Source organism: Sarcophilus harrisii, chromosome 4 (genome assembly GCF_902635505.1).
Source record: "Sarcophilus harrisii chromosome 4, mSarHar1.11, whole genome shotgun sequence".
NCBI lineage: Eukaryota > Metazoa > Chordata > Mammalia > Dasyuromorphia > Dasyuridae > Sarcophilus > Sarcophilus harrisii.
The window spans coordinates 364,764,031-364,776,765 of NC_045429.1; the positions used below are offsets into that span (position 1 = coordinate 364,764,031).

At 34.3% G+C, this 12,735-nt stretch overlaps 1 protein-coding gene across 2 annotated transcripts in view; it reads right to left on the bottom strand.

Annotated features, from left to right (window-relative positions):
* Positions 1–499: 499 nt before the first annotated feature.
* COG2 (component of oligomeric golgi complex 2) overlaps positions 500–12,735 on the bottom strand; it is a 71,295-nt gene continuing 59,059 nt past the window's right edge. Inside the window, exons 12-18 of one of the 2 annotated variants that reach the window (XM_012547978.3) lie at positions 12,516–12,667; positions 11,838–12,038; positions 10,870–10,942; positions 10,432–10,571; positions 7,182–7,321; positions 4,851–5,031; positions 500–1,092 (exon numbers count right to left, since the gene is read on the bottom strand). In XM_012547978.3, the coding sequence (XP_012403432.1) occupies positions 991–1,092; positions 4,851–5,031; positions 7,182–7,321; positions 10,432–10,571; positions 10,870–10,942; positions 11,838–12,038; positions 12,516–12,667 (989 nt within the window). In that variant the 3' untranslated portion in view covers positions 500–990. Of the gene's footprint in view, positions 1,093–4,850; positions 5,032–7,181; positions 7,322–10,431; positions 10,575–10,869; positions 10,943–11,837; positions 12,039–12,515; positions 12,668–12,735 lie in introns of both variants that reach the window. The other variant, XM_003767828.4, reaches the window with a different exon arrangement.

Here is a 12,735-nt window from a genome sequence, read left to right on the forward strand (position 1 = left end):
GATGAGTTTAGGTCCATCAGGTTGTAAGTATATCGCTACTATAACAGGTCCTCTCCCGCTTCTCACTTTAACTGTCCTCCTCTTCCTTTAGGATTAGACTGTTCTAATGAAAGGTCATAACTCTGAGGGGTTCAGCTGCTCAGCTCCAATGTGCTGCACCTTCTCCATCCCTCTATATTCTGGTCACTGACTCCCTGCTTATAATCCGCCTCTGTCTTTTCTCCCCTTTAGCCTGGCTTAATTTTGCTGTCTTTCTACAATACTTTGACAAAATGTAACTTGGTTTATTTGATTTCTCACATTCTTGATATTCACGCTTTTTTTTAATTAAGGAAAACAACAGTAGTAGTGATATATACAATGAAAAGAGATCTGGTTTTGAAGTTCTTCAGAAAATAAATTCATGTTTACTAGCATTGTCTCCTAGCCAAAATTAATAACCAACAATCAGAATAATGTGCATCCCTATCAGAAGCATAGTTCATAAAGAGTATCTAAGTGGAGAACCAAAATTTAAATGTTTATTCTTTCAAAGTCACAATAATTGATACTCATTTAATTTCAAGGAAAGTGGAATAAGAAACTCTCCATACCATCAATTGTGAGTTCTTCACTGCAACATCTTTTTTTCTTCTAACTGTAGTGTCAGAAAGACAAGTTTTTATATGTATACAGAGATATGTAGATATATTTTGCTTTAATCATATTTTAGAAATCAGTTCTTTCACACTAATGTACAATAAAAATAATTTTCTTTGTAACCTATAGTAGAAAGTTTCAAAAAAAACAAAAACCCCCACTGTCTTCCCTATAATGGAAGAGCTTGTGAAATAAACCCCCACCATGTAGAAAGGAGATGCACTGACTTGTTGCTGGAGAAGTATTCAGTAACACTTCATTACTCCATAGGGATTAATAAGAGAGCAGTGCCACCTTTCAGGTTTAAAAGGTCCAACAATCTGTTCCCCTTTCAAGGGTATTCCAAAACATCTATGACTGATCTGCCATTGCGTGGTCCTTGGCAGCTGTGACAAGCTCTATGAGAGCTGTAAAGCTTTTTATGTTGCTTGTTTGAAGGCCCATCTTTTGCATCTGAAAATTAAAAAAAAAAAAAAAGATTTTGTTCTCATTATTTATATTAAATGAGGAAAAGAGAGATCTCTGTATTCTCATAAATCTGAAAAATACCCTAATCCTTGGATAACAACTCTCCTTTCTACCCTCACTACTTTTGAAGCAAACATTTTATTTACTTGATGAGTCAAATACTATTCTAAGTAGTCACACCAACTGATCCTTATGTGTTAAAGTACAGCTCACCATCAATGAACCAATCACTCAAGTATATTAAGTTCCTTTTCTACATCTTTTATGCAAGGAGCATTTTCATGGCAAGGGAAACATGGAAACAAAAAAAAAAAAAAAAATTAAAGGGAAAGATTTTTTAAAAGAGTTTTTAAGATGTACTGAACTTTTAATTTCTTGGCAACCTGAGAATTTACCTGGAAACAACTGGACAACTATCACTTAACAAGCTGATGTGTTGAATAGAACTGTATTAAAAGTGGCGTAGCAAATATAAGGTTTTGGGTGAAAATGTTTTTTTAATCCACCCAGATGTATTTTTTTCAATTATAGCTTTTTATATGGGTAATTTTTCAACATTGACCCTTGCAAAAACTTTTGTTTCAACTTTTCCCCTCCTTGCCTCCACTCCCTCCCCTAGATGACAGGTAGTCCCATACATGTTAAATATGTTAAAGTATATATTAAATACAATATATGTGTACATATTTATATAATTATCTTGTTGCACAAGAAAGATCAGATTTAGAAAGAAGGTAAAAATAACCTGAGAAGAAAAAACAAAAATGTGAGCAAACAATAACAGAAAGAGTGGAAATACTATGTTGTGGTCCATTTTCATTTCCCAGTGTTTTTTCTCTGGGTGTAGCTGGTTCTGTTCATTACAGATCAATTGGAACTGATTTGGATCCTCTCATTGTTGAAGAGAGCCACATCCATTGGAATTGATCATCATGAAGTATTGTTGTTGAAGTGTATAATGACTCATGGTTCTGCTCATTTCACTTAGCATCAGTTCTTATAAGTCTCTCCAAGCCTCTCTGTATTCATCCTGCTGGTCATTTCTGATAGAACAATAATATTCTATAACATTCCCCAATTTATTCAGCCATTCTCTAGTTGATGGGCATCCACTCAGTTTCCAGTTTCTTGCCACTACAAAAAGGGCTGCCATAAGCATTTTTGCACATATGGGTCCCTTTCCCTGCTTTAAGATCTCTTTGGGATATAAGTCAAATAGTAACACCACTGGATCAAAGAGTACGCACAGTTTGATAACTTTTTAAGCATAATTCCAAATTGTTCTCCAGAATGGTTGGATCCATTCACAATACTACCAACAATGCAACAGTGTCCCAGTTTTCCCACATCCCCTCCAACATTATCTTTTCCTGTCATCTTAGCCAATCTGACAGGTATGTAATGGTATCTCAGAGTTTTCTTAATTTGCATTTCTCTCATCAATAATGATTTGGAACACCTTTTCATATTACTAGAAATAATTTCTATTTCTTCATCCATAAATTGTCTGTTAATATCCTTTGACCATTTATCAACTGGAGAATGGCTTGATTTCTTATAAATTAGAGTCAATTGTCTATATATTTTGGAAATGAAGCCTTTATCAGAACCTTTAGCTGTAAGAATGCTTTCCTAGTTTATTGCTTCCCTTCTAAGCCTGTCTGCATTAGTTTTATTTGTACAAAAGCTTTTTAACTTAATATAATCGAAATTTTCTATTTTGTGATCAATAATAATCTCTAGTTCTTCTTTGGTCACAAATTCCTTCCTCCTCCACAGATTTAAGAAGTAAACAATCCTATGTTCTTCTAATTTATTTATAATCTCATTCCTTATGCCTAGATCACGAACTCATTTTGATCTTATCTTCGTGTACGGTGTTAAGTATAGGTCAATGCCTAGTTTCTGCCATATTAATTTCCAATTTTCCCAGCAATTTTTGTCAAATAATGAATTCTTATCCCAAAAGCTGGGGTCTTCACCCAGATTATTTTTAAACTAAAGACATAGTGTTCTTATGTATAAAGGCTATTCTTATGTTATATGTGAAGTATTTGTTTTCTCAGTCAGATGCAACATAAATATCAAGATGAAAATCTTCCCACTTTTAATTTGGAGTGAAAGCTCCGGAGCAACAGGTATGTCATAATTTGCAGGATGCACAAATAGATAAAATGTACATGCCTGCAAATCATATGTAAACATTTTTCTTTCTACTTTATATTAGCAATGTGGTCAAGACCTATGATTAGGAGCACTTTTAGAGCATTATATAGCAAAACCTCAGCTATCTGGAACCCTGAGTTGCTTTGTAATTTTTCCAGGTACCTGGAGGTCAACCTTAAGTGATAAAACTATATTTTAACTTTTTGAACAATAATTTGTCAAATATAAAGCTCATCTTTCCACTTAAACTTAGATCTTCTCCTTCTCCTCACTTACCTTTCTGTCTGTTGAAGTTACATCCTTCTAGTTACTCTCAGATTAGCAACTCTGGAATAGTCTTTGTTCACTTTATTTAATCTCTCTTTTATAATCTATTTCTTGATCTTGTCGATGATATCACTTCTTCTCCACAATCCCATGGCCACCCCCCAATAGCTCTCATAAATTGCACTATAAAAAGAGACTTCTAAATGATCTGCCTGCTTCCCATCTGTTTCTTTTATCTTTACATAGATGCTAATTTAATATTCCTAAAGTAGAGAATTGACAATATCACTGCCCTCATCAAGAACCTGCAGTAGCTTCCATCCTTCTAGGAAAGACCATAGCATTTACATGGCACTTACTATGTACCAGTCACTCCATTAAGTGTTTTACACTATTATTTTACTTGCTCTTTATAACTTTGTAAAGTAGGTGCTATTATTGTCCTCATTTTACAGATAAGGAAATGGAAGCAAGCAGAGGTTAAGTGGCTTTCCCAGAGTCAAACAGCTAGTACATGTCTGAGGCTGGATTTGAACTAGTCTTTCTGATTCTATGCAGTGTTCTCTCTACCTTCTGGGCCACTTGGATAACCTTAGGTATAAAATACAACCTTCTCTGTTGGGCATTTAATATGGTTACTGCCTGAATCCAAAAGATACACCTTAGTCATTCTAAACAAAGTGGCATGCTTGCTATAGAATATGTTATCTCCTACGATGAACCCTTTCCCTAGTCTGTCACTTTCACTTCTGTCCCTGAAATACCTGGTTCTGTCAGCTTTTCTGATTACCCCAGAATCCTACTTCTCTCCATGATCTGTATTTACTTATCTGTGTATGTGCTATTCCCTTAATAGAATGAGAGAGAATATTAATTTTTGTCTTAATAGTGTCTGGGGCATGCTAAGTACTTAATATTTGCTATACTTAAATATTCCCCCACCCCAGCCTCCTGCTATATGCCCTGTCCTCAGTCCTAGTGCTCTTTGCTCCACTGTCAGTAACTGCACTTCTCTGCTTATTATTACCGAACCACTATCTCTTCTCTCTCCCTTTTCAATGTCTTCCTGTTTGTTGGTTACCCCAATAAAAGGTCTAGTCTTCAAAGACATCCAAAGTCAAATGGAATGCTCACTTCTTTCCTTCCACGTACCTACTCAACACCTCAACTGGCACTTAAGTGGTAATTCCCAAGCCATCATGTCTCTGGGTTGCGCTTATTTGTGGCTGGGTGTTCAGTGCTGTGTTTTGGCCCACTTTTAAGGGCCTCAGTTTCAGAAACAAAGGAACTGGAGCAGTGAATCACAATACCTGTTCTCCTAAGGACTCAACATCCAAGGCCAGCTGGAGTCTGATCTTGTTGTCATCACTCATGCCGCCATTTGTGCCAACAGGGAGGGGTGTGACAGTTTTTCTGGCTTGCTTTAGTCTTTTTAGACTCTCTTCCATCTTTTTCACAGAACTGAGAACATCAGATATGGTTTCATAATACCTAAAAAAATATGAGAAACATAGTAGAGGATTAGAAAGAAGCCTAAGAAATTTAAGTATGAGACAAACACAACAATGCAACATGCAGAGCAAAGTCTAGGGAAAAACACACATTCGAGCAAATAACTAATCTTCCAATTCAATGTCCATCCTCAGTGGATGTATTAAGTATCAAGTATTAAGGAAGATGGTTTCAAATGTGTAGAGTTACCTTATAGCTTCTCTTTGAAGTCAGAGAAAATAAGAATACATTGCAGCTTTTGTGTGGACTGTCAACATTAACAACTATTCACTTTTATATAGAGTCTTTAAAGATTTGCAGAACACTTTGTTCATAATGATGCTGTAGATAAGTAGTCAAAGTATTATTATCTCTATTTCACAGGTGAGAAAATTAAGGCTCTGAAAGGTTACAAGGTTTGCTGATTATTGAGAACCAAGTATGGGGTTGAATTAGGTTTGAATGTAAGTCTCATTATTTCAAGTGCAGCTCTCTCCATGAGGTCTGACCAAGTCAGATAACGAAGATCCAGATGGTATGGAAAAAGTTAAATCACACCCCTAAATAACAACATTTGCAATAAAACTTGCTTATTTCAAATCATTCAATCCTAAGTACAGGTACTTGCCAACTTACAAATAGGCTTTTTCCAAAAGTGATCTGAAAGGTTATTTGGAACTTGAAATAGTAATATATATTGAAGTCTAACACTCAAGCCAAGACTGATCCCTAAAAACCTTTATTTTATGAATTGTGATGCTTTTAAAAAGTTTATTTTAAAAAAGAAATAGAAAGACACCTGTGTGAACTATGTTGAAAATTTTCTGGGTTCTTTCAAGAATCTTGAAAGCTAATGCTACTGTTTTTTTTATTATGTTTAACTTCAAAATATTTCCTTGGCAGAGAGGAGATGCTTAATAAATGCTCCTTGATCAATGATACATGTGTCACTATTACTATTTTCATTTATATGTCAAGATTGGGTCATATTTTGACTCAAGTAGAATGGAAAAGGCAAAGAAAGGAAAAGAAAAGAAGTGTAAAAAGGAAAGGGAAAATGGGACAAAAAGAAAGAAGAATGAGGGAGGTTAAAAAAAGGTACAGGAAGAAAAAAGCAGAGAATAAAGGAAGATGGATAAGTCAGCTAGTAAATAGCAATTAATATTAGTCAATTCTTATGATGTGCTAAGTTACTGTGCTAAGCAGTAGAAATGCAAAGAAAGTGATAAACACTATTCTTACGTTCAAGGAACTTACAGTTTTGGGGGTTTTTTTTTGGGGGGAGGGATTTATGTGTGAATCATTATCATTTTTTTTAGGGTTTTTTAAAATAGCTTTTTATTTTTCCAAATACATGCAAAGATAGTTTTCAACATTCACCTTTGCAAAATCTTGTAAGGAATCTTCATTTCGATGTAAGAGACAGTAGGCAACAAAAATACATATATAAGATTTGTACAGTGTAAATGGAATCTCAAAGGGAAGGTACTAGCAGCGGAGGAGCTGAAAAAGGCTTCTTGTAGAGGTTAAGATTTGAGTTGTCATGAAAGAAGCCAGGAAGCAGATATCAAAAGAAAGATTCTAAGAGCAGCCAATGAAAACATGGAGTCAGGAGCCTGAGCATGCTCTATAAGGAACATGATTATGTAAAGGAGGTAAAGTACAAAAGGGGGTCAAATTATGAGAGCTTAAAAGAGATTTTTCTGAGGCTCTTAGTCAAGCCAGAAAATAGGATGCAGGAGGATTTTAGAAGATGTGCATACATCTTAAGAAAGAGCCTGCCTTAGGTGAAAATGAAACGGAAAAATGGCAGAGAGTATAACCTATGCACAATTCAAACTCAAAACAAGAGTTTGGGGGGGGGGGGGGTGCAGCACAAGTAAGAAAATGTTTGGAAAATTGTTCTTTAGAGAAGTCCAGGAAGTTGGCTGCTATTCAAACCTTTCAAAATGAGAGGAGATCAGGGATGATGGGGAGAGAGTCTGTATTACAAATCAAAAGGTACATATTTCTGAAATATCAACAGAGTAAAGGCTCTTACCTTTTCAGCTATTTTACCTTCTATGAATCTGATTTTCTAATCTCTCTCTGGCTTGGGACATTTTTTTGAAACAGAGCATTTCATACATTTCTACTATCATATGACTTACTTGTGAGTACTTTCCGAAAGTGCACCTTCTAACCATTGATGAACTATTGATTGCTTGAGTTTCTCCTTGTGCTCACTCTGAAGTAAATAGAAGGGCTTCAGGGCACTGTCCACGTAGGATGAAGCTTTGGTAGGGGCCTCCTGTAATTGTGTTGACACAGGGGTGAAGAGGGGAAAATTGAGGTAGGAAGAAAAGTGGAAGAGAATCAGAACTCATTCAAAAATCTCAATGTTAAATTCATGCTGCACTAGACCTTCATTTGGAGAAAGTCATGGAGTGTTTTAAGGTAAGACATAGCTACATAAGAAGCTGCTGAATGAACGAAGAAAACAATTGGGCTATGAAGGATATGAAAAACAGAAGACCATCATTCTAAAAAACAGCTCCCTTCTCCAATCTCCAAATGGTTACTGCAAATGAGAAGAGAAGAGGTAAAATGCAACATTCTATATGATAAAACTTAGCACTCTAGGAAAGGACTCACAGTGTTTCTTTGCATCTGAGACATAAAATATAGGCTTTGGCTATAAATCTCTAGCCAGAGAAGCCAAGAGCCTTTCTGTCATATCTACTTTGTACAGCACAACTGTTAACAGTGAGATGTGAAGGAAATTGTAGAGTCCTTATATATCCTTATAAAGCTGACCAAATAATGGACCTGCTAAATAAGAAATTGATTTTGATAATTTCAAAGGGTCTTTTAGAATAGTAAGTTTGCTTAACATTTCCTGGGTATCTGTTAATAGCAAATGAAATGAAAATAAACTATAGGAAAGATGAAAAAGAAATGATAGGAAAAAAAAGACAGATCTCTTGAATACTCTAGAACAGGGGTCCTCAAACTATGGTCGTGGGCCAGATGCGGCAGTTGAGGATGATTATCCCCCTCACCCAGGGCTATGAAGTTTCTAAGGCCCACAAAACAATGTTTTTGTTTTTCTATAGTCTGGCCCTCCAACAGTCTGAGGGACAGTGAACTAGCCCCTATTTAAAAAGTTAGAGGACCCCTGCTCTAGAAGAATAGTAAGAATAACACTGGATAGGGAGAGAACAATAGATCAAGCAGGTATTAAAGCAGAACAGAAAATTAGGACTGCCTTTTTCCAATCATATAAATAAATAGTTTTCCAACTTTAAAACCTTATAATAATCTGTGAATATTATGATTATTAAATAATTGTCATAGTTTATACAATTTAGAAAATTCTGTCTCATAACTATTTTATAAAATAGGTAATGCAAATAATAGTATTCCATTATAAATATAGGGAAAGTAAAAATAAAGAGGTTTAGTAAGTAATTTGTCTCATCAGTCACTGGCTACAAAGAAGCGCATTTAGACTGACCCATTTCTTTTGATTTCAAATGGCCTCTAATGGGAGTCACACCAGAGCAAAATATCAAGTCAGGGAAAAAAAGCCAAAAATATTCAACATTTGTGATTTTACACCACTAAGAAAGATTTCAATCCATTGTCCTGTCTCTTTTTTTTTTTCCTTCACTGCCAAACTCCTTAGAAAAGCATTCAATACTTGCTGTCGTTAGTAATTTATAAAGGCTTCAACTTACTTCTCAATGTAGTTTCTATCCCTACAATTCTACTGAAAATCTATATTTTTTATTTAAAAAAATTCTTTTGGTTACATGTATATTCATTTTGTACATTATTTTCTTAAGTCAATTTGGGAGGGATAAACCAGAACAAAAGAGAAAAACCACAAGAAAAAAAAAAAAGGTGAAAATAGCATGTTTTGATCCGCATTCAGTTTCCACAGGTTTCTCTCTAGATGCCAATAGCATTTTCCATCCCATTTATTGGGGTTGCCTTGAATCACTGAATTGCTAATAAGAATCAAGTCTATCATAGTTGATCATCACACAATCTTGTATCTGAGTACAATGTTTTCCTAGTTTTGTGTCACTCAGCATCAGTTCACGTGTGAAAATATTTTTTTAGAATCACTGACAACCATATTACTAAACCTGTTTTTTTTCTCTTCTCAGCTTTCTTGACCTCTTTGTAAACAGATGCTGCTGGTCACTTCCTTGTTGATACCCTCTCCTTTAGCTTTTGAGTCTCATCTACTAATTATGATCATTCTATTTTGGTTTCCTTTGTGGGCTCATCATGCTCCTTCTGCTTTTTAATTATGGGTGGCCCCCAAGGACCACAAGTCTGTGTTTGTTCTTTTTCTCTCCCATGGCAACCCAATCTTCTATCATGACTCTATTTATCAATGTTTCACTGATATCACTATCATTAATAATTATCTATGTGGATATAACTCTTAAATCTAGATGCCTACTTCTAATCTCTCATCAGAGCTTTAGTTTCACATTTTCAGCTGTCTCTTGGGCAAAATGATCAGCATTTCAAACTTTGCACGATTAAAACTGAACTAATAATTTTACTCCCAAACATATTCCTCACTTTAGCTTTTCTATTTCTATTCATGGTAGCAACCATTTATCCTGTCTTAGAATGAAAACATCTCTTACTTCTCTCTTTCACCACTTTTATCCCATTAATTGCCACATACTATTGCTTTTACCTCTCTAATAGATTTCTTCTATGTTTTTTCTTTCCTTGCTTCTACTGCAACAATCACAGTGTAACTTGGCTTCAGATGACCTAAGTCTCACTCTTAGGTCAGCTATTCTTTTTTTTTCCCGCTGGGACAACTGGGGATAAGTCACACAGCTAGGAATGTTAAGAGTCTAAGGCCAGAGTTGAACTCAGGTCCTCCTGACTTCAGGAGCTGGTGCTCTATCCACTGTACCACCTAAGGGCTCCTAGGTTAGTTATTCTTTCTGTGACCCTGGACAAGTTCATTTTTTCTGAGTTGTAGTTTAGTATCTATGAAAAGATGGATTTGGACATGTTCATCTTTAAAGGACCTTTCAGTTCTCACATTTTACAATTTTAATAGCTAAGTACCATCCTAACTAAACATACTGCCTCTAGTCTATCCTTTTCTAACTAACCTTTCCTAATGCACACATCTCTGGATCATACAGCTCAACTAAGAAACTATCTATGGGTTCCAATGGTCTAATAAATAAAGCTATTTAGTTTATTCAGTAATCAGTTTATTCCAGGCATCCGAGGCCCTCAACAATCTGGTGACTATTTAGCTTTCCCAGTTAAATACTTTGTTTTAACCAAACTGGGTTATTTTAATGTTCTGTGTTATCTTATTTAGTTGCTTTATCTTTGGAAAAGAAATAGTTTTTGTTTAATAAGACTGACCTTATTGGTTCTTCGGTAAAGTCTAGGAACTTCTAGGGCACATTTCAAATAACTGAAGCAGGACTCACTCAAGTCTTGGATAATCTTGTTACTCAGGGAAGGCATGCAGGAGGATAAAGAAATTCGAGAATCTTCAAGGGCTGCTGTTGAAGCATAAACATTCAAGTTAAACTTCTTTCCAAGGTAAAATGTAAGTTTTATTTTAAATATTATATGCTATTTTACAATATCAACAAGAATCTAAATCTCTAAATCAAAGTTAAAACAAGAACTTTTATTAAAATAATTAAATGGAATATTAAAATAAACTAAATAATGCATAGGATAAAAGTTAAGAACACATTTCAAAAGCTGAAGAAAAATAAAGATGTTCATTATTAAGTTTTTAAAAAATGTTAATTTATTGGTTAAAGAATTGTTAAATTCTATTTTTTTTACCTGAGATAGAGAAAAAATTCTTGAAACCAATTACTTCAAGTTTGGGTCTGATTATTTCCAAGAGTTCTGGAAGCTGAAATAAACAAATGATGCATTCTGTTGCTTTTTAGAAATATGTGCACTTTTTGCTCCACAATGATGACATTATTGTTTATTATAAAGCTATAATTGACATGCCTAATAATCTTGATAAAGCTTTCCTTATAAGTGTATTTAATAATAAATGTAGTAAAAAGTACAATTAGTGATTATTATATAGGAACTTAAAAAGTAGAAACAATATTTTGATAATCTTACTATATAAAAAAGCTTACAAAAGTACATTTTTGACCAAATAACACAATCTTATTTATTCATACAGCACAAAATACCATATTTTCATGCTGGGAGTTGGGGGGATACAGACCAAAAACAAAACTGTACTTCAGAGGGCTTTATGAACATGCACACCAGATATTCTCTTTAAACTAACAGTTATATACATTCCAAAAAGAAAAAAAAAACTATTAATATCTAAGCAGTTAATAAAGCTTATTTGAAGACTAATTTTTACCAGCAATTATTTCTTTAAGTAAACTCAAAATAAAAATTCACTACACACAGATTATATTCATATAAGATGTGTGAGGCTACTATGATAAAGTAAGCATGAAAAAGCAGTGGGAGTGTCAATATATATATTTAAAAATTTCAATTTATGTTATCAAAAACAAATACAAAGAAAGAAGCATGATTTTTGGCACTTCTCAAGAAATGTGAATAATTCAAGAAGAAGACAGTATAGTACCTGTCCTGCATAGTTTTGATTTTCATCTAGGCAGGATAGGGGGAAAAAAAAATCTCTCCAAGCTCTTTCCATATATTATATGCTCCTCATCATGCCCAGTTTTGCAAAAATTAACAGTAACTATTATAATGCAAACTGATTAATATTAGCATTTATAATCAACACTGGAATGTATGCCTACTTGTTCTTGAAGTTTGTCAAGATCTGCAACCACATATATAAGCTGCGTATTGGAAATGAAAGCTACAGCCTGAGTTTCAGAAATACCATTTCCTTGGTCCTCACTGGTTCCTTGGGTAATGGAAGAAGACTCCTTGTTACTAGTTATGGAGGATTTTTTATTATCCTTGGCACTTTCATTGGAGATAGGTCTGAGTAATAACTGAAAAAAATTTAAAGATTAAACAAATCTTTCAGAATATTATAATTGCCAAAAAATGACTTATTGAAGATGTCAAATTAAACTTAGCTTTATGTAGGGATACATAAAGGATATTCAGGTAAGCATCTACTAACAGACTAGTATTTGCTTAACAGGAGCAAGCTCCTATGACTTTTTTGAAATAATGAATGAAAAAAGAAACTTTCAGTAGATGTTTTTCAAGAAATACAAAGCAGTAAAAATGTGACAGTAAATGAATCTTAAAACAATACTTAAATAAAAAACTAAAGGCCTGATAATTTTTAGCAAGTAAGTGGTAGCCCATTAGAATTTAGAAAAAAAAAATTAACTTTCCATAATATAAATCTGCCCTCTTGAGCTTTCTGAAGAATACTTTTAAGAAGACAGGGTTAAATCTCATTACAGTATTTAACTTAGATCAATGATGATTAACACTTGCAAGCATTCAGCCCTTACCTCGTTAACAAACATGGAGTACCGGGCTAAAATCTGTAAAGTGAGTTTCCACAGACGGTGTGCTAGCAATGGTAAAAACATCTGATCTGACCAACACTTCATAAGACTGACCCATGCCATATGAGAGGCCAAAAGGCAAAATGAGCTCCCAGCTAGGGGGGAAAAAACATACATTTAAGGGATCCCAATCACCTTAAGTCCATTATGATCTATAAATTTT